The following is a 27914-nucleotide window of genomic DNA, read 5'->3' as shown; positions in this document are numbered from 1 at the left end:
ATTCAGTCTCTCCTGAGGAAATGCCTTCGTAGTTGAATTCTCAGAGAATGACTGGAACTCTTCTATGAGTCTATATGCCCTCTATTTGCTCTTCACACATGCTCATACAGTTTCAAGTGGTACATTGCTTTCCTTCGTTCATTTCAATTTTAACATTTCATAAATCTGTGCTTTATACATAACATGAGAATTTTCAGTTAAAGTCCTCTGACACAGCTGCAGGTTCAGCTGGGCAGAGGTTTTCATGTTAACATGTTAAATGCATGTTTACAATATGATCTTTATTTGAAAATGACCAAAACACAGAAAATGAATGAAACTGTCAGTTTACAGACAGAATATAACAAAATAAGCATGTCAACAACAGAGATTTATATTATGACAAAGGATCTTGATTTTATTTTGGTTAAAGCACATAGAAAAAAGTTAGAGAATACAATCATTTTCTAATAATTACTGTTAGTTAACCAAGATTTCAATAAAACATAGTGCCAGTAAATACACTGAACTCCTAACAGGGAAACTTGCTGAATCACTGAGAGAAACTGAGTGTGGAAAAATATCAGAGGAGACTCGACACACAGTAGGATTCCACATTCCTTCAAACTTACACATTTGAGAGCTTTGGAGATTTTACCAACAGTGTACTGTATAACTGGAGAAATCCATTTCTGAGCCAACGATTTATTCTTCACTGGTTAATTTAACACACATACAGAATGTATAGTGCTTCAAGCTGAACGATTCTTCTCTTTTTACTCATCCAGACATGAGTAAAAAGATCCAGCTGTGGTCAATGTGAACACTCCAACCACAAGATGGCAGCAAGAGCAAAGTGGCTTAGTAGCTTCAGCTACAGGAACTTCATAAAACAGGGTTGTTTTAGCTACTATAGCATCAGTTCTATCAGAACTGGACAGTGTGCTGAAAGAGTGTGTGAGAGGTTTTTTTCAATGGAGGAGATTAAATTCTTCTCTCTACCGACTTCAGTAAGAATTAGATTTACCAACTGTCTCCACTGGTGGAATTGCTCTCCTACTGTTGATCTGATTGGTTGCAGGTAGCCCATGATAGACAGATGGTTCAACCCATCACCTGCCAACTATTTTTTTGAAAGTGGCTGTCACCTTTTTGGCTTTCAGTGAATAAGTTAGTCGATATTCCTATAACAAAGACATCAGAACAGAGAAGTATAGCTTTAAATCAAGGTCATGCAGGTGTCATGAAGACATTCATCAACTGATAACGCTGCAGCTGAGGTGTGAAACATGGAAGATGTACATCAGCCTATGGAGGGCACTTTAAGTCACTTTGTGTAGATTTTTGAGATCCACTGTGACAAAATCCTTTAGATTATTCTCACAGCTTTTGTTTTTGTTAAGAAGTCACATTATGTGTTGCATTCAGTCTGTTCATCTGACCTGTTCCCGGGTCAGATTTGTCAAGGGGGGAGGCGACCACCATCCATCTTCAAACATATAGTGGCTCCTTTAACTGTGACAGCAGATGAAACATTTCTCATACAACAGTAGCTGTAACTGTTGAGTGATATTACACCTACAGTATGAACATCATATCAAACGGAGCTTCTGTGAAGTCACCGGTGAACCAGCTTCCTCCGGCCGCTGACTCGTGTCCACAGGCTGCGAGCAGTCTGGGCGATGGTCGCTCTGCGGGGCAGACGGAGGCTCCGCAGCGGCTCCCTGATACACGCCAGCACTCCTGCCTCTGCTGGCTGCCCCAGGTATTCGTGGGAAATGTAGTTTATTCTCCTCAGCTGTTTGCTGTAGTAGTTCCTCAGGTTACAGAGCTCCTCGACTGCAGTCTCAGATATGATGGAGGCCTGGGATGGAGAGCTGGGCACAGTGTTCGTGGTGGTCTCACCACCTGGGGAGGGAGAGGAAATCCCTGCTGCTGCAGCAGTACAGGGCTTCCTCCTCACTCTCTGAGGGGTGGTGGATTTGCGTTTGGAACAAGTTTTAACTGGATGTGATGGTGTTTTCTGATCATCACTGTCATCTATAATGTTAATTTCAACATCAACCTCAATTGCATGTTGAGGCACGATGGATCTCCTCTCATCCACCTCTTCCTCCCCATGTCTGTCTGCCAGCTGTTTTTTTGCTCTCTCTGTCCGTTTGTCTGTCTGTCGGGCTACTTTCAGGTCTTGTTTTCTGGACAGGTTCCTCTGCTCTTTAAATAGTTTCTGTTTGGGTTGTGGGGGACAGCTGTTGTCCATGACAACAGGGTCAAGGGTCAAATTAATCTCCTCCTCCTTGGCTTTAACGGCAGATGCATCCTCCTATAACAATAAAAAAAAAACTGGTGTGAGTGAACACAGTTAATAATCATTCTGGTATCAGATATGCTTATAAAGTTAAACCAGCCAGACTAATCAGCCATCGTAATATTCGAAACGTATTGTCCTTTAATAGTAATATAGAACTAAAATATATACAATAACAGATCGGTAAAATGAATCCATAAGGAACAGTTTAGCCTACCTCTCGTTGTAGTCATGCAGGATAAACTGATCATATTAGCAGAGTCAATGCGATGAAATGTTAGTAACACTTAGTGACAGCATGCTCCTGAGGATGGATGCTCATGAGTGATAGGCTTGGGCGATACTCAAATTTTACAACTGTCAGTTTTGTCTGAATCAGATCACTTACACCCAAAAATGTTGACAAAGACAACATGTCTGGTGTGTCATAGGACTTTCACTTTTTATTCAAAAAACTGAATTTTTATTCAATCATCTGCAATCTGTCCATATATAACATTCAGTGAAACAGGCTGTTGCACACTACAGTGGGGCACTTGTAAAGTGCACCGCCACTCTAATCTAATACATGACCTGTTCCTATCAGTGGACTACGCTTCTGTTCTCTTGGTTAAAACAAATGAAGGAAACGAGTGGGCCATGCTAAATATATAATCATGACGACAAACCATCTGTAACATCCTGTAATTACATTACCACGAAAACAAAACAGAGCTAGCTGTTAGCTTGTCATGTAGGAAAGCTTTAGAGGAGAATGAAGGAGGCTTCATGGGTTAAGTATTGAATTTGAACAATTTGTATGCTAGTTTTCCTTTGGTTTATATTAAGGCTTTCACGGTTTACTCAAGATTTAAACTACTGCTCACACGTCAAATAAATGACATATTTGATTTGTAATGATCTGTTGAGTTTGAATTTAAAGTGTATAACTACAGAGCGTTGCTAAATGACTGCGTCCGTCTGAGGCACTGCGTGTCCTGCTGCTGTTGGGCTGTTGTTTTACCAAAGCAAATTATATACATTAAAATAAATACAAAAATTAAAGAAATTGGCAATTGACACCAATTAATCATCCAATGTAGTTATGGATTACACAACACAGGTTTCATTCTCATTAATTAGAACCAATTATATACTTGTACCTTTCTTCACTATAAATTGATTTTGAGATAAACTGTCAGTCACAGAAGTATCTAAAGGGTTCATAAGGAATGTAATGCTGCTGAATCAAGCCAGCTAACCTCCTAGGTGGCTAACTAGCAATTTATCGGTGTCATTATCCAATCAAATTAGGCCATACAACACCAATAAGACACTGTGGTGCCAGCAATGACTTTTTATCGCCCAAGCCTGCTGGTTAGCGATGACTGGAAGGTGTCTTGCTTCATTTAAATGTTTATAGAAGGATATGAATTAAAACAAAAACAGATTTGCAGTGTTTATTCACCTTCAGATCCAAATATATAGCAATGAAGTAGTCTGGATAGTGCCATGCCAACAGAAGCAGTAATAAATGGTAAATGAAATAGAATAATGGACTGTACTTTGTCAGCTTGTCCTCTGGACAGGGTGGGGGGTTAGGGGAGGTCTGTCTTGACTTTCTTGGACACAGGGGCATCTCCACCACCTTGAACTGATCTCTTTCCCTCTTTGGCTTTGCCCTGGCCACTCACGGCTTTTACCTGCAGGTCATTAACAACAGTCTTTACCTGAGAGGGTTCAACCACCTACATGATTTGGACGAGGAAACACTAAAAGGGAGGATATGGGACACTTCAGTCTAGACATGGATATAAATGACAGAATTCTCCAATCATCATAACAAAGCTGCCGCTGGGGATCCCAGAGGCCGCTCTGTATTCAGATCACATGATCTTTCAGGTTCTGTGCTCAATCTTTCCAGATGTCAATAGAAAAGTGTGAAGACCTGAGCTAGTAGTTTGAGTTTTCCACTTTCCACAAGAATCAAAATCACCTTCCTGAGGATCTCTGCATTTGTTAAGACAAGCAAACACACGGTTTCCCTTCATGAATGTGCTTACAGGGTTTTAAGCCAGTAATAGTTGTTTGGCCTCAAACATTTTCACAGATATGCTAATCATAGAGGCAAAATTAAGTGGAATAGAAAAAAAACCAAAGAAAGCTATCTTGTTATGTGTAAAGTAGCAGTGGGATCTACATCAACTACAACTACTAAATCTATGATTAATCATGATAGGTGACTAATGATCATCAGCAGCAGCAGCTGTGAGGGAGTGGTGTGAAGGTTATTTGCCAATGAGAGATTATACAATCTTGAAGACATTCATCAACTGATCTTGAAATCACTACTTGGATAAACAAGCTTTAAGTAGAGACTTGTCAATGTTTGTCAGTGTGGAGTATAAAAGTCACAACATTTTGCATCGGTTCATTTATGACTTACCTTGAAGATGTTTTACAAAACATTTAGAAAATGTGTTTGAACATTTCAAAATGACATGGAGGAAATACATATGGGTGGAAGAAGAAACTGGTAAGAGACTTCACAAAGAGAACACAGAAGACTGGAGGAAAAATCACATTAATACACAAACACAGGAGATACAGAACAAAACGTTTAGTGGAGCACTAACAAGAAGAGCCCAACATATACTGGGGTCACAATACTTTGTATTTTGTTATTTGCTTGTCACAGATAAATTAGTTTTACACTATTTGGTGGCCGATATGCCAGCATGTAGGCTGCCAGAGAAGAACACAGCATCTGCTTTAGTTTGCCATTACCAGAATGTTTTTACATTCAAAACTAATGTTCACTTTACAGCTCCAGTATCAGTCGGACTCTTCTAAAGTCATGTCACTTTGATAAAGAACTCAAGTACTTTTTCAACAACTGTCATGATATAGCTGATGTGGTTAAAATAGCTTTTTTACATTAACCAGATTTATAATAATGAGCCCAGTCGCCAGGGTTAAAAGTTGCCACTGAAATGTCTACTAATTTGATGTGATCACAGATGTATTGTATTGTTTGTGTCATTAGCTAACATGTACCATATTAACATTATTATAGCGAGATGTGAGACTACATATATCCCCTTAGTTTTTGGATAGAGATGGCGATGTGACAGCTACATTACAGTAAAGTGATGTCATTTTCTGAACTCACCGGACTGTTTCACTTTATATCCACATTACTGATGATTATTTCATTTCAACATTTTGTGTTTCTGAGAAGATTGATTCTGTTATTGAGGTACATATTGTATGTCGCATTATGGGCTAAAAATGTTGGGATATTATTTTAAGGTCATATCGCCCAGCTCTACTACAAAACAATTTTGAAGTCAGACTTTTTATAGTGTGATTTCAGATATGCTTGAGAATTAAGCTGAAAGTTTAAGTACAATGATTTCCTTTGGTCATGAAGCCTTAGTCATCATCTGGATGGTATTACTCAAATCTAGGTCCAATATCAAATGTGCTTGTCATATCCAAATCCTTTCAAACCCCTAATATAATATAATTACAATCACTTAACTTCAACTGAACTCATCCAACCTTACCTGAATGTTTTCTACCTTGATCTTTAATGAAGAGAGAGTTCAACTAGAGAGCTGAAACTGAACCAGGGGACTGAATTTATCAAGCATCTCAGAGTAGGAAATAACTCCTAACTGGTGACTGATGTATTACTGGTCTTCATTTCAGTAGAGTACAAAAAAGGCAATTTATGATCTTTCCTAATTAAGGAAACTGGACAATAAAGGCGAAGACTGGATAACAGCTTGCCGCAGCGTTTTCAGTGTCACTGCTGCATGATCCTGTGGAATGTGACCAAGCAGCAGGATTGTTTGTGTACATTCACACCAAATCCGGGTGATTTGGCTTAATGTTGCAGGATGGTGCTATGTAGCTGCTGTGTTGTTATGCTACTAGCATGTTAGACTACTAGTGAGAGATCATTACAGCATGTCGTTAACTGGGATCGAGACCAAACCGAGTGATCACAAGTGCAACATGACGCTACACAGAGAGGTGTCCGTTTGTTCCCCTGTAGCACTGAGCCATGCTAAAGAACAAGCCCAGCTACTGACCAGCTCTGCTCTGCCTCTGATTTGCTGCCATGCCTCTGCAACAGTAGGTTAAGCATTTCAGTCCTACAGTGATCATCAGTGTTGTGGAATTTCAACTCACTTGACCGTTCAGGAGAGATGAAGACTCAGAGACATGGCTTACGTTGAGATAGTTTATAAAACAAGATCTTGGAGGAGCAACATAACATCATGTCTGTCTACAGTGCTGCAGCATGATAATCCTAACAAACCTTCTCAAGTGTCCAAATGATATCTTACAGCTTCAGGAGGCAGTGCTTCCATACATGGTTATCTGTTTAATAACATAGCAAGGGGTGTGATGCAGAATCTCTCCCCTCTTGCCAGAAGACTAAGACACTAAGTCTGCTAACATAGATAGATCGAAGGCCTCCTTACGAAGTTTACACAAACAGTTAGCTTAGCCTTGGCTTGGTTCATCAGACATCTGTTCTGTAGACAGATCTACAGTAGCTTTTAGCATCTAGGCTGCAGAGACTATGAGAAGATTGCTCGGATCTATCATTATCCAGACTTTAACGTCTGTACAAGACACTTATGACCTCTTATTGTTTGGAGACATACTGTCCTGGAATAATCATATTTCTTCTCCAACAGTCATCATCCACTGATGTATTTTTTTTGGCCTTTAAATGGCTTTATTGACAGTACAGCTAAGAGATGACAAGAAACATATACTGTCTATAAGTTAACTTTTATTGTGATCCATCTGACTGACCCTACCCTACACCCAGAAAACTCAAGTGGCAATTTCTATAAAAAAAAACATAAAATAACACCATTTGAAGAAGGTTTTATGCCTAGTGCTTTTCATATCTTTTCATATCCAATCCTACCTGAAGAGAGGCATTTTAACTCATTTTCACTCATACTTTGCTGAACTATTTTTAAGAACATGAGCACATAAAAGGGAGTAATATGGAAGCTTAACTTGGCTGCCAATAGGAGATGTAATATTTCAATACACCGTAGGTTTCAATTTGGCCAAACGCAAACTTGAGTTTTAATAGAGCCTCCTTAATTGGTTGACTGTTGTTGTGGGCAGCAATTACTTACCACAGCAGATCCAGCCCCTGTTGTCCTCATCTTCATACTGGGAAGTGTGTGTGTCTGGCTCTTCAGCAGAGGAGCTTTGCGACCCAGTTTCATGTAGAAGTAGGTGGTGTACGGAGTGAAGCTGAAATCCTCTCTTTAAGGCAGCCACAAGAGCAGACAGGGAAGAAAAGGTCTATGTAAGGCAGAGTCGCAAATCCTAACAGAATGAATACGAGCAAAAGAACAAGATGAGCCACCTGAGATATTCCTGCAGCCACAGCCGCACAATCACAGCTTCAGCCTGCTGCCGGGACAGCGTGGTGGTCTGGATCATCTTCCTACGCTTGGCAGGGCCTTTCCCCATCCACGCCTCCACCAGCTTCAAAGGAGTTAGCTTCTCATCCATGGAAGCGGCTAGCTCCACGATCTGCACCACCTGCCGGGCATGCTGGGTCATGTCCGATGTGGTGAAGTCTGGAGTGGTAGAAGATGGATCTTCACATTTCTAAAGTGTACGTGGCTCACACATGCGTTAACATTAATTGTATTAAATAACATCACATCAACAATACACAAAACACACCTTTTGCGTGGCGGCAAGTATCACACATCTGGTTGCATCCCTCATCGTCCCACACTTCATCAAAATGAACCGCCATAAGAGAGCGCCGGCACCTTCACTCAGCAAACATGACACTCAGAAGACATTTGAGTGCGTGTGTGCCATTAGCTGTTAGAGCATTACAGAATGTGTGTGTGTGTGTGCGTGTGCGCCTGTGCTACCTGTCAATATTCTGGCAGTAGTCAACCATCTGCTTCAGCTTCTGCTGACCAACGTTCTCCATCACCACCATGGTGCTGATCCTGAAGATATCAGAGAAGCCAAAGTAGACGATGCAGTCTGCTGGATTGTCGTCTCGACCTGGAGACCAACACAGATGGGTTTTCAGGATGTACATTTCCAAAAACACTAGAGCAGTATAAACTAGTATTGTGTCCTGACAGAAGTGAAGCAGTGTCTACCTGCACGTCCACTCTCTTGGTAGTAGTTCTCGATGGACTTGCTGATGGTGTGATGGATGACAAACCTGACATCGGGCTTGTCGATGCCCATTCCAAACGCTACTGTGGCTACCACAACCTAGAGGACAACACAATCATGTAAAGTAATGTCATGTTCTAAAAGGACAGCAGGGTGTGTATTATTATTTTTTTTCCTTCTCTCAAATACAAGGCAGTCGCGACCACACAGCACTTTTTTTGCGAGCACCAGAGTCTTTTTGAGCAGAGAGTGTCTTCGGCAACATGCGGCCGCCCAGAGAAAATAATCTGCCTTTTTTGTGCTGCCACTTTGAGTTGAAAATCTCTCAACTTTTCAGAAAGGTGCTGATGATGTCATTGCTGCGCTTCTTCTTTTTCCTGGCCTGGACTACAGAGCAGCCTCATTCTCCAGCCTGTGAGGAGCAGCCACATGGAGGAGTCACTCCTCTATTGATCATCAACACTCTAAGGTGGATGCGGCACAAATGACTCAAACTGTCTCCTTTTTTTAAAACTCTTGAGTTTTGAGAAATGACAATTAAATGTATCATGTAACCTTGTTACCCAGCAACACTTTGGGCCGGTCTATAGCGCATGGTCTAAAGCGAGTCCATTTTGCCAGTTAAACAGCAGATGATCTGGGCGCAGAGTGCAGTGCTTGGTGCAAAGTGGTGATATTTAGTATTATATTATTAAACCAATCTAAATGTTGTCTCCAATTCCCTTTAAGAGCCAGATGCACCAGGGCCTGAACATATTTAACATAGTTGCCACACCCTGTGTCATACCTGGATTTTGTTGGAGGTCCATTTGCGGTGAACGCGGGACTTGTCATCTGGATCCATGTGAGCGTGGTAGGGATAGGCCAGGATGTTCCTCTTTTGGAGTTCAGATGACAACGACTCTGCATCCTTCTGAGAGAACACATACACGATCCCTGTGGCACACACATTACAGTATGACTACCCTGTGCTTTAATATGGACAGTTAAAATAATCTGGCAGTTCTAAAAATTCACATGTGAACAAATTAGCCTTCATGTGATTCGCTGCATTCATTTTTTTTGTCTTTATTTGCAGTACCCGACTGGTCTTTGTATCTGTTCTTGATCAGAGAGGCAATGTCATTTGTTGATTCATCTTTGTCAGAATCTTTAATCCGAACCTGAGAAACAAGCAGAATCTTAGTGTCACTGTTACATTTTCTCATCAGGTGTGAGACACAGGTGTTAAATTTGTTTAGTTTCAAAGGGGTAGTGTCCCGAGGGGAAGTAATTATAGCACACGGTATTTTTCAGTAACAGCCTAACCATGCAATAGAACATGTTCTTTTGGCTGCAGGGCAGTGCAGATGATTGTGAAAAGGTCAGACAGGTGTGTGAGAGCAGGTGGGAGCTAAGAGACGTTAGGTGTGTCTGTACATGAAGCAGGTGGCTGGAAGTGGTGTCTGAGAGAGTGTGAAGTTGCCATGGTTCCCACCTCATAGTAGAGATTGGTACGGTTGAAGGATGCGGTGAGTGTGACTGGCTGGTTGACACACAGGATCTTCTCACAGTCCTTGAGGACGCTGCTGGTTGCTGTGGCTGTGAGCCCGAGCAGTGGGACTTTGGGGAACTGCCTTTTCAGGATGCCCAGCAGTTTATAATCTGAACAGGGACACACATACAACTTTGACAACAGAACCTGGAATTTTATCTGAAGCGGGGTAGTTGGGTGTTCTTGGAGGACCTATGCTTCCACACCCTCCATCCTGGGGAAGCAGACCTCTCACCTGGTCTGAAGTCATGTCCCCACTGGCTGCAGCAGTGCACCTCATCCACAGCGATGCGACTCAACAGGTTTGTGTTGTAGGCTTTCTCCAAACGAGACATAAGCAGCTTGCTCTTGGCAATCTTCTCTGGAGTCACGTACACCAGCTTGAAAGTGGCCTTTGGATCCATCATTCCAGCCATGACTGTCTTGGCGTGCTCCTGTAGAAAAAAAAGAAAAAAAAAAGCTATACATTTTGTGCTTCGGTTTTTCACTATGAGAGGTGTAATTTCACACCAAACCATGATTATGACAAACTAAAACAAGTTACTCTGTTTGGTCTCAGCAAGAAAAAAGCTCTGTTCAGTCTCCTCTACTTTGTGTTTCATGTTATTGCAATACAAATCATGATCAATGAATCCACTGCGGCAAATTCAAGTAAATATGGTGCTGCAGGGATTAAGTATTTATGTAGAATAACCCAGAAGTTAGCATGACCCTGGTTGTCTTGACATAAAGCCTATGGGATTTTTCAACTGTTTTTTGGAGAGTGTCAGTTTTCAAAATGAACTCAATCAGTATCAATTAATAAATCTTTAGTTGTATGATGCCAATTCACAACAGAAGCCACCGGTATTGGTCAGAAATAGAACAACCAGGGCTTATTTTGTTGTTGTTAATTTGAATGCACCATCTTGGTTATCTGGCGTCCTGTGTTACCGTGGTTACAAGCCTGCTCGTGCACAGCAGGCTCCTCTGTGGGAGGGGCTTTGAAGGCAGGGCTGCAGCAGCAGAGAGGAAGAAGGAGGGACCTGGGAGCTGTATCATTCACATATTCTGGATAAGTCCACTTTTTTCTCAAATCTCCAGACTGCAGCTTTAATTCCAGCCCCTTCAGTTTCCCTTTTCCTTCTTGGTCTCTCCATTTCACATTTTTAAACTGTCTTTATCACTTTTGTAATGAACAATCTCAACACATCTAAACAACTGAACAGCTTAATTACCTCCACCTTTCTTTCACTTCAATTCACTTTTTCCCACGTTCTCTTTTTCAGGGAGAGAAATAAGCTGCATTGATGTATTTATATGCCCTCAGTTAGGATTTGAGCGGGTATGTTTGCTCCAAAGACTTGTGCTTCGTCTCATAGTGGCGTTTCACACTGCTGTTATACTTTTAATAATCGCCATGTTCTCACAACATGACACATGCTGGGTTTGAACTGCCCATTGAACAATGATCATGTGATAGTGTCCACTCTTGATTAAAAGATGCTTTTGGTGTTGGCTTTTCTCGATTTCTGAGCACACAATGTGAAATACTTCTCTGATTCACTTACTTATCCAATATGTGTACCTCACTTGCACTGGAACTGCAGTAGCTAACACTTGTCCGAATGCACAGATTTGATATTCTGAGCAGCGGCACGTGAGATGACTTACAAAGCAATGCATGCTGGACCCTCCTCTCGAGTGTGGTAATGACAAAAAAAAAAGGCAGATAAAACAGAAGTGATCTGTTAAAATTGAATCATTCTCGATAATCTATAATTTATAGGTCATGGTCAAGACAAGACGGTGCAGTCTGCCTACAATTATACTCTGTGCTAAATAAACCACAGTCACCAACGTCAACATTTTTATTATCATGTTCTATTAAATCTGAGGTTCATGTAGTTTGTCCCCGAGTAGAGTGGGAAGAGTTCATCAGACTTAAAGCTGTGAAATAAAAAAAGCTAAATATGGCTGTCAGTTGTTACCTTGCTGCTGGATGCATTCAGCATGACTGCTGACACGTTGATGGACTTCAGGTACATTATCTGGTCCTCCATCAGGGACACCAGGGGAGTGACTACCAATGTAAAACCTGTCACACAAACACACAGTCAAACACATGTGATGTGACTACATGTGATGCCATTATAGTACAACTGAACAATCTAAATCATCTTAAACTGTTAAATTGCGCGTGAGCAAAAGCAGTATAAAGACAGAAGTTTCAATCAAACACTCTACCGTTGGAGCAGACTGCAGGTAGCTGGTAGCAGAGGCTTTTTCCTCTTCCTGTTGGCATCACGAGGAAGAGATCTCTGCTTGACAGGGTCAGGTTAACAGCCCTCAGCTGCAGCGGTCTGAACTCTGAGAGATGGAATGAGTCCTTCAGGTGCTTCGCCACTTCTTTGGACCATGGAAAGTCTACCAGACATCAAGATATTAACACAGGTTAATACACAAACCTACTGAATAGTTTGAATAGTTATGTGTGTACAGTACCTGTGCCATTAAAGCGCTGCATCTCCTGCTTGCTCATTCCTGGATCCGCTCCAGATGACTTTGAGGAAGATGAGGATGAAGAGGATGATGGCTGTGCAGCATCACAGGCCTCCTCCAGCTGCTGCAGCAGAGAATTCTTTCGAGAAGTCAGCTCAGCCTGCTTCTGTAGCAGCTCTGTGACCTGCAGCTCCACCAGCTCCAGCTCTGCCTCCACTGAGTCCAGCTCTTCTTGCACATCTGTGCCTGCATATCAGGAATACTGTCAGCAACAACGCTTCCAAAATGATGGGAATGTTGACATGGATATGTGAGAAGAAATGTGAATATTTTCTGCTTTCTGTACTCCTCTATGACAGTAAAATTAGTATCGTTGGGTTATGGACGTACATTTTCAATAGAACCAGACAGTGAACCTAAAGACTTGACCCATTCAGCCCAATGAGTTTCCAGCTTTGCACTTAGACTTAACAGATTTTAAATAGTTTTATCAACTTGCGGAGCGTTTTACAAATATAAAACCTCCATTTATCAGAAATTCGCAACATAAAAAGTCATAATTGGTCTTGTTTGCAGGTCGAGGCATCCTGTCAACAGGTTCAACCGACATCTTTTTTAGAGTGGTGCTTACTGGGGGAGATGCTTTTTGGGCAGCAGCAGAATATTTTCAAGCAGTGCCTTAGTATCCAGATCTGTAACATTCACGGTTGTGGATGTAAGCCACAGTAAGGCTGCAATTTATGATTACTTTCATTGTCGGTTAATCTGTTGATTGTTTTCTTGATTAAGAGATTCATTGTTTGGTCTCTCAAATGTCAGAAAAAAAGGTGAAAATGTTGTCAGTGTTTCCCAAAGTCCAAAATAACGTCCTCAAATGTCTTAGTTTGTCCAGAACCCAAAGATATGAAGTTAACTGTCATAGAGGATGAAAAAAAAACAGGAAATATATACATTACAATCCGCCTCAAGAAATTTTCATTTTTCGTTGACTGTGGCGGCCCCATAGGACACAAGATAAAGAGAGTGAACTACATTAACACTCCACCATAAACAAATTAACATTTTATGACTTGTGCAACTAATTGAGACTAACAGTTCAAATAATACAGAAACAGCTCTTATTCTTGTTTTGTCAGTATCAAATTGAGACTGTTTCAATTAAGTAATTAATTAATCATTCATCTTTTTTTATGTTCTATAATTGGTGTAAAATGTTGCAGTTAACTGTTCGATATAAATCATCCTGGTCATTGAAATTAAAGCAAAAACCACAGATGTCATCCAGGACTTAGTATGACATGATTCAACAGACTCACTCTATCAGCACCCCAATCTCTCATTAACTGTCAGCTTCCTGTAAGTTGAAATGTTAGTAAAATAAATAAAGGGTTAAGCAGAAACACATACAAAGTGTTGTATTGGTATTGTTACTGAAACTCAGAGTAACATACTGACCCTGCTGTGGAAATTTAAAATGAGTATGTGTATGTATTAAGGGTAAACTTGAACGACAGGGACAGAGGAGGTGTTTACAGAGGCATATGTGCAGCAGGTTCTCTGTGTGAGCAGAGAGGAGGCTGTCAGGTCTCACACCTGCACAGGTAACTAATCCTCTGAGGGTCACACCTCCACTACTAATGGTCTTGCTCCTTTCTCCCTGTACCTCCCCAGTGTCTCTTTAGAGCTGAGGCTGCCATCAGTCTGCATGGAATCAACCTCCTGCTGCAGCCCTACAACAGAGGACCCTGCCTACATCTTCGCACTGATTCACTGTTTAATCTTTTTGATGCTCATTTTGCAGTAGTTCTGTTAGTAAACATCTCAAATGTGTGTTTCTTGACTTGAAAAGAACAGACTTACCACTAGATCTGTTACCACCATCCATATTTCTCAGGCTGATTTGCTCAGAAAGGAGCCAACGTTCAGAATGTCGCAGATGTTGTGTGATTGCAGGATTCCCTGTAAGACAGACCACATAATCAACAAACTCAGTTTGGAAGTGCTACTACCTTCATCTAATTTCCACTTGACAAAGAAGTCTGACTGTTTCCCAGTTTATGCGTCTCAGTCACTATAAAGATACGAGCTCAAAGTGTTATCTGGGTGCGCTGTAATGACTGGCGCTTATACAAGTCATTGTTTGCTGGGTGAATGAATAAGCTACCCATCTTCCACTTTCACTTTCTGCTCCGTTAACATTTTCACACTTAGCTTTGAACCAGTGAATGTATCTTAACATGAGCTCAGGCTGCGACTCGGCAGCGCTGCACCTGCCTCGCACACACAGCTCTGAGCTCCTCCGTGGACATTTCAACAAACACACAGTAACGTTAGTGAAGCATCATGTTTAACAAGCAGCTCACTCGTGGTGTCACCGTCCTCTTCTTCCTAGACAAGTTTCGCTACTTGAACGCGTCCCTATTCCGTTGTGGTATAAACTGGCTTATAGCTCTGGGAAAAGGCTCTGAAAATGCATGAGATACAAATGACTAACCATTCAACAACTCCGTCCCGGTCCCTTCCTTGTTGCTGAATCCTCTTGGTGGTTGCTATGGAGGGCAGACCGGCCCGCGAGATAGTTAGCATGGCAAGTGGGGAGAAGTTAGAGGATACATTCGCCCTGGGTACATTCTGCCAGGCTGACCACAAGTTCCACCTCCTGCTGGAGGATTGAAACTTCTTATAAAATGGCTCTAATTTAATGTATTTTTTGGAATAAAACGTATTCAACTCATGTTCAACACATGGCATTAGGGGAATGTTTAAAAAAAAAAAAAAAAAAAAAAAGAAAGTCCTGTTATTCCAGGTCCACATTAGCGCTGCCTGACAGCGTACAGACAGGACACAATACCCACAATACTGTGTGCTGCATTCAAGAAAAATGTGCGGTGAAAATGGCAGCGCTGTCGGGAGTTTTAAGTAAATATGTAACTATCCTTTAGCTTCATAGTAAGACTATCGATTTTATTCATCCCTGTTTTTGACAAACCATGTTTACTCCATAAATTTGGCATGGCGTACAGCTCTCAATACTACAATACCTAGGGAAAAAAGAAGCCATAGCTGCTGAATGCACCCTGTATTTGAAAGTGAATAGATTAAAGAATACGTCTGCAGATTTCTCATCATCTCAATAATTAGTTTCCATCCACCGTTAGAATCTGGGGCGTCCAGTATTGCCCATCCCACTTGGGAACTCTAAAGGACGATGGCAAAGTTGCCACTTTGAATGCGACACAGCGCTGTTCCGGAAGATGACAGCGCGAGAAGGTGTGTTTCCGGAAGACGTGGCTGTTGCTGCAGTGGCAGCTGTCATCTGAATTGTTCTTAAAGGATTGCAAGAACAGCTACTCTAATATTTCGTCTATTTCTATCTCGTCTTCACCCATTTATTCGGCGTCAAGATGATTTCGCTAACGGACTCCCAAAGTAAGATCTTTGTGCCTTCTCTATCAAAGCCGGCTGTATCTGCTGCAGTTGGCTAACTAGCAGTTAGCGTTCAGTGCTAGGAAATGCAACTGTGGCCCATAGAGTTAACAGCTAACCCTTACTACACATTGTGCGGCCCCTGACAAGCCAATGAGTTGAAAGTAAAATGAATTATTGTCGTGTTTCCGTATCTCAGCAGCTTTGGCCATGTTCAAACACATAGTGAGCAGCGGAGCTCCTGTTGACATAGTTTTATTGTGGTTCTTATTATAGATGTTGACGTTAATGTGTTTACTTATTGTATTTCTAAATAAATTAACCATACCTGCATTGTAAATGTAAAATACTGAAGCTGTTCAGTAAAGTTTGAATGTCTTCATCAGAATGTTCACAGGAAGGACAATGTGTGTCACTGTGAGCTGTATTTGTCAGAAGTGTATTTACCCAAGTTGGATGAAACAAATAGTGACATGACGTCACTACCTGTCTTCCTCTGTAGCACCTGTCTGTCGCCGCGTTTTTGTTTAATAATGAGTAAGACAGAATGAGGCAAATCTCACTTTCTAAGTGATTTCTATGTGAGCTTCAGAGTTAAACAGTCAATGAACATTTATGTTGGCTCTAAACTGTGGCAATCTACATTTAGTCAACTCTCAATGGAATCATTTAACCATTCTGTGGTATGTGTGTGTCCCGCAGAGATCGGAATGGGATTAACAGGCTTCGGCGTGTTTTTCCTCTTCTTCGGGATGATCCTGTTCTTTGACAAAGCCCTCCTGGCTATTGGAAATGTGAGTGTTTCTGCTTCCTTGACCTGATGCCATCTGTGATGCTGTGACACAGGTGCAGCTCTCTGTCCTCCACATGAACTGGTGCTGACAATGATACGCATTCTAGTGATTTACCGTCTTATGTGTTCTAAATAACGTGATGTTTTGTATGTAAGACATTATTAAAACCTGTTACCATGAGAAGTGTCGTACAACAAAACTACCGGAACATTTGCCTGGTTGTGTGTATCAGAGAGCCACCCTCTGCTTTTGAGACATGATAAGTCAAACAGTTCAATTTTAAGACACACTCATCACACATATAGAAATTGGTTTCACATCATTGCTATTGTGCATTAAATACATCAGCATGAGACGTTGGTAGCACCAGAACTGCATGTTCTTAAAGCTTTGCTTTACAAATTCAACTCAAACCCATCAGCTTTACAAAATGTACTTGTAACATCAGCTACATTCGCTTGTTGGAAAATGTACAAACAGCTGTAGATGTAACTTTTCAAAGTAACAGTAGGGCTTTGTCGCATGGCCTCATGATAATATCACAATCTATTTGGTCTTATCAAGATACATAATATGTGTAATCATTTATATTGCCCAGCCCTAGGTAGCAGACGCATTAAAAAACAGTGGTCAGACTGAAGCGGCAGATGCTGAGATGTCTTTAGGTCCCTAGTTCGGGTCAAAATCTCAATTTTCTGTATCCTACATTTTCCAGTGAAAATGTACAATGCACATTCTCTGTGTTAGACCCTCTGCCATCATCATACCTCACACTCCCACTTTGTAATGCAGACGTTCTGTTCCAGTCTGAATGCGCTAATCCCAAAGTGAGGTAACACTGATGACATCACAATAACATCACTCTGGGACTCCTCCAGAGCCACAGAAGAAATTATACAACTCTTACAATTGGCTTTGAAAATAAACATATTCTGGTGATGCATACAAAGATAAAACTTAGCAATGCTTTTCCAATGTTATTGGTTCTTTCCAATTGTTTTATTATTCACAGCAATTCACAGCTCGTTAGATCGTTAGACCTGTCTGTCTTGTAAGCTGCGGTCTTGCAGTCTTGTCTACACACTACATGACTGATCAAATCAAGTCAAGATTATTAAGTACAATCTCACATCAGTTGTTTGACAAGGGCAAACAATTGCAAGACAAAAAAAGTGCAAGATACAGTAACGACATTGAAAATCAGTAGTAAAAAGGAAGTGTACACAAAAAAAACTGGATTTTAAAATCTCAACAGAGCGACAGAAGGTCTAACATTTAGGGAGGGTTAATCAGCCCAATTTCCCGATTCGATTCCGATTATTGAAGTCTCGATTCGATTACAAATCGATTTTCGATTATTAACGATTATCGATTCGATTTTCAATTATTAACGATTATTGATCTTTCATTTAACATCAGTCAGCTGCTGAATTATTTTACTTATCTTTTGAGTAACACCTCACAGCACCTTCAATATTGTATAGTGTAACTGTAATATCCAAATTATTATTTTTTACTTTGTTTAAATGTAGTGTTTCACTGTTAAAAGAAAGCTGCCAAGCTCAGCAGCCGGACTCATGTTAGAAGCATTGTTGGTGACGAGAACCAGGGCGTGTTTCTCTGTTCCCCACTCGTCTGCCATTGCTTTGAGAAACTCACACATATTTGCGCTTGTGTGGCTATCATCCATAGCTTTCGTCTGAAGTACGTAGGACATTAGCTTCCATTAACTGCTGACATAATGAGCTGTAACGGTCACGTATGAGACTGTAGCTCTGGATGTCCAGGCATCGCAGGTTATTGCTACCCTGTGAGCAGAGTTGAGGGACACTTGCACAGAAAAGTTTGTCTCCTTGTAAAGATTTGGAATCGATTTAAGTGTGAAAAAGCTCCGGGATGGAATAACATATCTTGGCTCCAGACTGTGGACCATGTAGAGGAAGCCAGTAAGAGAAGTACTCCAGTTTGCATTACAATTTTTTTTTTTTTAATCGATTTAACAGTCGATTCATAATCGTCAATATTATAATCGCGATTAATCGATTATCGATTTTTTTCACCACCCCTACTAACATTACAAGATTACAATCAAAAAATGTGACACAGGAATGACCCGGTCCAAGCAGTCCAAGTTGTTCATGTGCTGATTCGCTATCAACATAAAAGGAAGAAAGAGAAAAGAATCAGAGTGAGAGGACGGATGAGGATGTGTAGAAACAGCAGATGTGCAATAAGATTTTCAGCCTAAGCCTGCAGAGATATCACCATTATTTTTAATCAGACTGCACTTACTTATATGATTTTGTGTGCCTGTGACTTTTTTTTTTTTACATGCCATGGTATCAAATAAACCTTTTTATATTAGTATTTGTACGTAATTTAAAACGCTAGTAGTTTTAAATAAGAGTGTGTCCCTCCTCCTAACCAACCAGTGCTTACTTGCAGTCTGATTGGACACAGAAGATGCAGCAGAAAAAAAGGCCAAAAATTCAGAATAGATTCTTCAGTGGAGTAATAGGAAAAGGTGTCTGTGCCCTCGAGGAACTAATAATTAAACCACTTGCTCACATTGGACCACCCGCCTGCTTTTTTTTGCTGTAGATCTTATTTGTCGCTGGACTTGCCTTTGTCATTGGGCTGGAAAGGACCTTCCGCTTCTTCTTCCAGAAGCACAAGATGAAGGCCACCAGTTTCTTCCTCGGAGGTGTGTTGGTGGTGCTGATTGGCTGGCCCATCATCGGAGTTGTGCTGGAGGTCTACGGCTTTTTCCTGCTGTTCAGGTAAGAGAAAACCACAGCGGTTCGAGCAGAGAAACTGAGATGGCAGACTGAAGCGGTAAAATGTGAGATACTGTCATCTGGTTTTCAGAATCTGCAGGGGTTTGTTCTTGTTGTTTCAGTGGTGATCCAGAATGGAAAATGTGGATATTGTCACACTGCACAACAATCTTTGATCTTAAGGCTAACTGAAAAACAAAAAATACAAGGGGATGGAGACGGAATTCTGCAGCTCAGATCCTGTGTGAGCCTGCATATGTGAATTCTGTGGTGTGGAAACACTTTGGTTTCGAGGAGTCTGGCTGAGGAGAAGGTGAATTTCATGTAATTTGGACTGATGACACGTTCAATATTAATAAACTTTAATGAATAAGCAAACAGCTTATAAAAGTTTATGTCAAAAAAGAAAATTACAGGGTGCTCTCAGGTCTCTCTTTGTCTCGGTGCAAGTGTGCCTGAAGAACGCCAAGTGGCTTCCCTCTTTTTTGGATAAACTTTGTGTTCTCCTTTAATTTCTAAAGTTTTTGCTATTATGAAACATCATTTTAGAAGTTTACAGCATAATACAATGTACATAATTGTGATAAAGAGTGAAAATAAATAATCATGAGTATATATATTCCCGTAGATATGTACTGTATTTTACCCCAGCGATAAGGTGCTGGAAAATTCTGTAAATGACCCTTAAAAGTGCTTGAAAAGTGCTTGAATTTGACCTTGAAAAATGTGTACGAACCCTGTATCAATCAAAATAATTGTGATTATGATTTTTGCCATAATTGAGCAGTCCTAGGGGGCTTGATTTGAAAAAGATGCGACTGAGAGTGGGTCCCAGTTAAGGGGCTCTATCCTCTAAAGTCGACAGACTTACATCAAATTTATCAAATCACATTAACAAGGCTTGTCCCATTTCACAGCTCTCCCAAATGCAGTCCAGACTCTTCTTTGCTAAATTTGTTGCAGTCAGTTGAAGCCATTATATGGTTATAGGTTCAATGGAGCCTTCGGGTTCAAAGAGTCTTCATGCTCACTGGATCCACTCCCTTAATTGAGATGCAGCTAGAGACACGCTTGAGGCTGGTTTGTAGGGGTTTCACGATTCTCCAAATCTACGATTCCATTTGACTTTTGATTTTAAGGTCTTTAAGAATCTTGTGATATTTACTCACCAAATTGAAATTATACCCACATTGTTGGCTTGGTTGACTCAGTTTCTACAACTACTGTAAATGTGGTTGTAGGAATACATCTGAGTCCGAAACAGTGTACTAGAGAAAATGAGACACACTGTGTATCTGGGACTTACGAACTGACAGCAGATACTTGAGTGTAACGTGCCTGAGCTCACTACAGTGTCTTTCTGAGGAGTTATTGTTATCCTTTGGACTCACGCGAGGTGTGCAGAAGTCGGCTTGTGCGTGTCAGTTGTCAATACTGCATTCCACTTTGGTCGTCAATATTGAAGGCTCATTTCAACCAATTTTCAAAATCATGTCACCCTTGCCGCTTTGCTTGAATTACTCTAAATTTGATAATCATCTAACTTCTCTCTGCCCCCCCTATCCCCACCCCACTCTCACCACATCTAGGGGTTTCTTCCCAGTTGTAGTTGGCTTCATTCGAAGAATACCTGTCCTTGGCTCAATCCTCAACCTGCCCTTCATCAGTGCAGTAAGTATTAGCCCGCACTGCAGCAAGCCTGCAGCTCTGATCTGTTTATACGTAGCATGGCTCTTTTTCTTGTTTATTAATCACCCGTTTCAAACACCACAACCACATCAGATGACAGCTCAGCTCCTGCACATCACAGTCAGTTAATAAAACAGTGCTTGCAGTTGCCCTGGTTTACTAATCCATTTGGAGACTGCCTGTAAACGTAGATGAATTCGAGTGACTTAAAATTTGAGTACACATGGCAAAAGTGTTGTGGAATTTCAACAACAAAAAGGCAATTTGAGAAATGAAACAATGTCAGGGTCACCTGGGCTACAGTATTGAACATGCATGAGGTCTCCAGTGGGGACTGTTACTGCTAAATCCAGAAGTACAACTAAGAGGATAAATAGCTGTGTGGCTAATGAACATGCTCACACTATGCTGCTTTGAGGTGAATGTCTCTGTCTTTGTGTTTTTTATGAAAGCCTTCGTAAGGCTCTGAGGACAATCAGCAGTCGTGGTCAGTCACTGCCGATTATCCCTTGCATGCTAACATATATTTAACACGCTTTGCAATATTCAGAAAACAAGCGACTCATGATAGAAATAGAAATAGATATTTTTTATTCAGGGCCTTGTAATCCTCCTTTAGAATATATTTGTTATGTTAGTCATTTATTTGACTTCAAAGGCACATGCTACAGGTAAATACGATGATTTGTAAATTGTTCAAGCTTAAGACATGATACATAATTTAATCAACAAGATTCAAATGCAGTGATGAAGTGCACGTTATCCATTTTCAACATCTTTGCGGCCTTTTATGAACTTTATTAAAAGATCCGCAGCAAAATTCCTCAGTGTGTGTGTCTAGGTAGTGCCTGCGAAAGCCTGCAGCTCCCATCCAGTTAGTTAAAACTGAGGAAGTCTCTTGGATGAGAGGTGAAACACCCAGTTGCCTACGATATAGCACATAGAATCACCATGACCTTTATCAACATACTAGCGATAAGCTGTTACAACTGCCAGTTAGTGAACAAGCTAGCTTTGTACAGTAGCTAACCAGGCAAAATATGATTAAATGTATTAGTACCAAGAAACCAACATTATATTAGTACCATGATCTGACAGTAAATCAAGGGTCTCTGTGAAGCAGTGTATAGGCTGGCAGTGCAGAGTTGCTGTATACTGAAATGAATGATGCAACAAAGCTAATATTTTGCAGTTGCCTTGGCTAAGCCTCTCTCACAGTTTGACTTACCTGGTTCAATAAAACAACATGACAGCTTCCTCTGTTTTGGACTTGAAGGCTCTTAAGAGACCACTGTTACCAGTAAATAGATGTATAACACAACAAAAGACTTATTTATAGTAACTCTGTTCAGAATGTATGGCTGAAAAAATATCAGATAGCGAAGAGGGCTCAGTTCAGTGACAACAACAAAAGACAAATGTCATTGTCAATAATTGGTTGTGATAATAATATAATAATATTATAATGACAGCTCTCTTATGGTAGTGCTAGCTTGGCTACCCATGTCATTCCCATGACCCTCACCTTGTAAGGTATAGTGGTCCCTCTTCCATTTTGTCTCTGAGGCATTCCTCAAAGGTCAGACCTTTCAAGGCAGTTTGTATTATGCAAAGTTCACAAAGTTGAAGTCAAACAAAGCTTTATGCATTTTCACTTCTCTGCCTTGAATGAGGAGAAAGAGCAGCGTTAGTAAGGACAAAGCAGCGAATCAGAGAAATAAAACATTCTCTTTGAGATTGTTTTATGGCTGTTACATTCTAAAGCACAAATAAACATGGCCACAACTTCGCACAACCATTTGGATATGACTATACCGCTGGAGAAGCACACTTCATTCTGTCTGCTGTTTGCCTCTCTACTCTGTGTGGGTGTAGTTCAGCCCCACCCTCAGTCAAACACACACAGACCTGCAGCACTTTCTACATCCATGACAGACCGGGAGCAGAGGAAAGCAATTTAAATGGGCCGCCGCATTTTTATAGACAGCACATCCCTTTTTCCATCCACATTGGTTTCCTTTTTCAACAAAGCAAAGTACCAAAACAAAAAAGAACTAAATCAAAAGAATTGAGCAGTATCCCTGTAGATCAACACTATCACACACTTCAGAGGTTCTAAGGAGATGACTGACAGGGATTACTTTTGTATGAGTTTATACACATTGTTTTTTGGGAAAACCTGCATTATTTGCAGTATGTCTTCTGAAAAGGCCATGTTTGTTTGTTATTTGAAATACTAGATTTGAGAAATCCAATTTCAAAATGTAAAATTCTTAAACTGAAATCTAAGGGTTTCAACTTTTGCACAAATTTACAACGAAATCCTGTCTAAATAATTTCCATGTGATATAACAAAACAAGCAAACATGAGGCTAAGTAATTCTGTTTGTCCTATTCACCTGTGGTGTGTCCCCTTAAGTATGCATGCTGACCGTCATAAAATGCAGGAGAGTTGGGAAATCCAGGCGTCAGTTTAAATCACACTAATCTTTTGCATCTCACAGACAGTTCACATGTCCCTGTCATAACATGCTTTATACATGGGAAAAGCAACTCAGCAAATCAACCAGATGACACTTAACATGGTTTCTCCCTTTTCTTTCAGTATGTGGACAAAGCGGGCGAGAGCAACACCATGGTATAACAGTGACTTTTTGTACCCAGAGGAGGCTGTTTGAGTACAGCAGGTTTTTTATTGCAACACAAAATCCCATCGGGCTGATTGAAAGCAGCAAAGGTATACGTTCAGATTCCTCCCCCCTCCTGAAGGCAAAGACTGCTCTCTGTCTGTCCGTAATTTCACTGGTCAGTGCTACCAATCAAAGGTTCATCAGAGCGTTGCACCGCCAGTCTGTTACTAGAGGGTGGAGTGACTAAGGTCACTACAAAAAATATTTCAAATGCTATTGATCCCTTCCCCATTGAGTGCATCTGGCATGAAAATGGAGGATGGAAGACTCCCTCAAAGCACCATTGACTCTGTCTACGTGACTTTCTTACTCTGTGGAGGAAACAGACAAACCACTAGCCCTCCACAAGGACGAGAAGTGGACCGACCGACAGCTTGCCATATTGTCACATTTCTGTGCCTGTGCTTCAACTTTATTTTGGAAGAGAGCTTTTAAGTCCAGCATTTTGTCTCTTTATGGTTATTCTGCGTCACTCGATCTTTTTTGTCTTGCAACTCTTTGAATACCAACTGTGGCTGTTGTAATATTTTCCCTTTTGTAATGTCTGTTTACGGTTGGCTAAATGAGAACCTAAGTATAAATTATTTTTCAAAAGACCATTGCTTCACTTTATAAAAGTGAGTTGCTACTGCATCATACCAGTATTTGCTACTACTATTATAACGACAGTCTGGTCACACCAGAAAGAGGCAACATCTAATTCACAATGACACGTTGATCGAGTTCATCCAGGTGTGCTGGAAGCTTGATAATGTTTGTCTACTTACAAGACTTGCATCAAACTGCTGTGGCTGGTGAGCTTACAGCTAACACACTAGCCAGCAAGGAACATGCTGGTGATAGTCTATCACAAAAGCTCTCCAAGCTAGTTTGTTTGCTAACTGTCAGTAGCAAGCTAGGTAGCTCAGTTGTTTACTGGAAAATTCTTTAAGTTCACACAGTTTAATCAAGGAACATGTTTGTTTCTATTGTCTCATGCCTAATAACTGCCCACACACCATGTGTCTTTGTAGAGCAGGTAACACTCTAGCAGAGCAGTGTTAAATGAAAGTGGATAATATGATGCTGCTAACAAGCTATGATGGCTTCCTCTGATCTGGACTGTCTGGCTCTCCATTCCGTCAAAGGTCAACCTTAACTGTTGAAAAGATTTGCTGCCGTGTAAAAGCTGACCAAAGTTGAACTCCAAACTTCAGCTGGTGTCGGTGCTGGTGTGACCATGCCTGCCTCGCTGTTTCCCCAAGCATATCATCAGTCTTTGGACTTCTGATCTTCTGGGAAGCAATTTGCTCCTTATTGCTAGTCTGTCACCAGGAACTTTTTATCGGCACAGTAGCAGCCTATTTTATGCAAGAAGAAGTTTCTCACCAAAGCAATCAAACATAAGAGCAAGGAAACATTTTCAAAACTTAATGTTCATTGTAATGGATTCTATGAGCAGCGTGGTTTAATTCTCTGCACGTTGATTTTCATAGCTTACTGGAAGGTGCAAAACCAAAAAACGTATAGTTTGCTTTGGGAAATGCTCAGTGATATAAAGTATACACCATTTGTTTTTAAGGCACATTTCTGATCTATTTGAACTTAGGTGTTCGAAGCCAAAAGCCAAAACTACCAAAGTAAGTTTGGTTCTATCAGTTGTAATAAACTTACCTTATAATAGACTAAAACATGTTCAACACTAGTATGGTCAGAAAAACCTCACTGGAAGAATTCAGACAGCTTTTCTGAAGTTTGTGTGTATACAAATCAATTTTTTTCACTCTACATGAGTCTCTCCTCAGCCATGTGTTCACCCAGTGTCCTTTAACTCATTGTTTAGATTGAGAGAGACATGTCTTCATCACCCACATCAGCCCCCACATCCCCAGGAAGTGAGTTCTTCAGCTGTGGGTCTTTTCTGTGCAGAGCATCCAGAAAACTGAAGTTACACGTTAAATGACAATGTTTTCATGTATGGCACTTTTGTAAATATACCAAGGAAGTTAGCTGTGTATCTGCCATCCATGGTGTTTCTAGTCATGTATTTGTGTCTTGTTGTTGCCTCTTTACACACACTGTAAATCAGAGTTTTCATCCTTTATATATATTTGATAAAGTTCAAGTAGTGAACTTTTAGACAAACCTGAACTTCAACAGTAAAGAATATGTGCAGGTGATGTGAGCCCGGTCATGGCCATGTCCATCGGTCGGAAACTTGAAGCCTGAAACTTCGTCATGAAGGAACCTGCTATGAATATTCACAGTGCCTCGAGGGTTAACGTGATGATTCTGGTCATTGTTTTCGAGTGCCAGTCTTATGCTTACACGTTATAATAACCATCATTAACAAATGGTAAATGTATAGTTAATAAACATTAGTTAAGAGTTATTTCACTGTTAACAAACAATGAAGAACTAAATAGAATAAACCTTTTATTAATCAATTGATTATTGCAAAGTTACACCTGATGTTTTTGACAGTTTGTAAATGGTTAAATAATACTGTGTATCTCATATATAAACGTTATCTGGCTGATTATTATAAGTTAGTTATAAACCTTCGCAGCTGAATAATAAAAGGTTTATAAAGCATTTCATTGTTTGACAGTCAAATAGTTTAAGTGAAGTTTAAAGGGGCACTTTGTGCTTTTTGGAGAAGAAATTAGAACTCTTAAGAATAAACTGTCCTCAGAGGAAAATCAGGTCCCAGAACAGTGTCTGAAGCCAGAGCGGTGGCAGGGTCTGCAGAGTTAGTTTATTTAGTTGGTCAGCCAGTGAAGATCTTTCTCTGCTCAATAAAATGTTTTCCCCGAAACTACAGAGTGCTCCTTTAATCAACTTTATGTTTAGCATTTATTAATGATGGTTATTATAAAGGGTTGCCGCATATACTCTATAGTTGAAATAATTAGGCAATCGAAAGAGAATATATTGTAAACTACTGGATTAACCAAGACCCAATTTGAAGATGTCCTTTTGGACTCTGACTAATTATTATAAGCATCTTCACTATGTTGACATTTTATTGACCAAGCGAGTGGTTGATTAATTAAAGTAATCAGTGGGCTCATTGAAAATGAAAACAATTGTTAATTACAGCTCTAATTCTCTTCATATGGGATGGATGGTTGAGATGTTTATGAGTGGATAGTCATCAACTCAAGACTGCTGTTGATGGCAGAGTTGGTGAGGGTGAACAACTTTGCATTGACATTACAGCCATATAACAATACATTTAATGTTAGCTGCCTCGTTAGATTCTGTGAGGCATACTCTATATGTTTTTGCATTTTCAAGACATTCCATATTATTCAGTGCCATGATGCGCGCGCATACTGGAGCTGTGAGGAAAAGAAAAACAGACTTGGATGTCAGTAGGTTGGTTGGATGGTTAAAGCCCTCTTTGCATAAGAATACAGTTCTGATATAAGTCTTTTTGAATTTTGAGTTAATTTTTTATGCCTGAAACATTGAAATATAATGATACTGTGTTGAAGAAATATCAAGGAGTGCAAAAGTCCACCACTAGAATCATTAAATAATAGACAAAGCAAAGAAATCTTGAGAAAACAAAAGACTACTTATTATATGATGGCAGCTGCCTATGAGCAGCACTGACATACCATAAAAACAAGATTAAAAGTTTAGAAGTGTGACTGGGTTTTGTACACATATATCCCCTCGCATCACACACCAATGTGATGATAAAAACCCAAATCACAACCAGATGCAAAAGATGGAGCTTCCAGTTACCATCACTTCTATATGTTCTGATACAGAAATTCAGCTTTTGTATGTCAGGCTCACAACAACTTAAACACTAGCTTAAATACAGTGTCAGTGTACCCAGACCCGCTCAGTGGATGGAGCTGGCTCAGTGCCCGGCGGTGGATGATGTCACTGTACATCATACATTATGAAGTGTGGCCTCTTCATTCATCACATCCAACTCTCATCTCTCTGTTTGGCTCCGGTGAGCAAGGTGCAAACATATCAATATTCCCTCTGAGGGGAAATCTCAGCGCTCCTATCGACCGTGACAACATCCCCCAGAGCCAGTGCGCAATTTACAATAAGGCC

At 40.5% G+C, this 27914-nt stretch overlaps 2 protein-coding genes across 5 annotated transcripts; one reads left to right on the top strand and one right to left on the bottom strand.

Annotated features, from left to right (window-relative positions):
- Positions 1-262: 262 nt before the first annotated feature.
- Positions 263-15129, bottom strand: recql (RecQ helicase-like). 3 transcript variants are annotated; one of them, XM_030440026.1, is made up of 16 exons: positions 14971-15124; positions 14337-14435; positions 12480-12722; positions 12222-12401; positions 11966-12072; positions 10231-10429; positions 9939-10105; positions 9543-9624; positions 9249-9397; positions 8443-8560; positions 8203-8341; positions 8003-8094; positions 7677-7893; positions 7441-7573; positions 3832-3969; positions 2286-2302 (listed from the first exon to the last, which is right to left on the bottom strand). In XM_030440026.1, exons 2-15 carry the CDS (start codon positions 14359-14361, stop codon positions 3865-3867), a joined length of 1956 nt encoding a protein of 651 aa, XP_030295886.1. In that variant the 5' UTR covers positions 14362-14435; positions 14971-15124; the 3' UTR covers positions 2286-2302; positions 3832-3864. The 3 variants fall into 3 exon arrangements, with proteins under 3 accessions (XP_030295883.1, XP_030295885.1, XP_030295886.1); XM_030440023.1 differs by lacking the exon at positions 3832-3969 and having other exon boundaries at positions 263-2302; positions 14971-15129; XM_030440025.1 differs by lacking the exon at positions 3832-3969 and having other exon boundaries at positions 263-2302; positions 14840-14976.
- A 569-nt stretch (positions 15130-15698) lies between these two features.
- Positions 15699-25855, top strand: golt1ba (golgi transport 1Ba). 2 transcript variants are annotated; one of them, XM_030440028.1, is made up of 6 exons: positions 15699-15905; positions 16605-16696; positions 19298-19476; positions 21063-21144; positions 21615-21649; positions 23768-25855. In XM_030440028.1, exons 1-5 carry the CDS (start codon positions 15881-15883, stop codon positions 21621-21623), a joined length of 387 nt encoding a protein of 128 aa, XP_030295888.1. In that variant the 5' UTR covers positions 15699-15880; the 3' UTR covers positions 21624-21649; positions 23768-25855. The 2 variants fall into 2 exon arrangements, with proteins under 2 accessions (XP_030295888.1, XP_030295887.1); XM_030440027.1 differs by lacking the exon at positions 21615-21649 and having other exon boundaries at positions 15700-15905.
- The last annotated feature ends 2059 nt before the right edge of the window (positions 25856-27914 follow it).

The sequence above is a fragment of the Sparus aurata genome, chromosome 14 (genome assembly GCF_900880675.1).
Source record: "Sparus aurata chromosome 14, fSpaAur1.1, whole genome shotgun sequence".
Lineage (NCBI taxonomy): Eukaryota > Metazoa > Chordata > Actinopteri > Spariformes > Sparidae > Sparus > Sparus aurata.
Note: the sequence above shows the minus strand (reverse complement) of the source record. Positions and strands in the feature narration are given on the sequence as shown.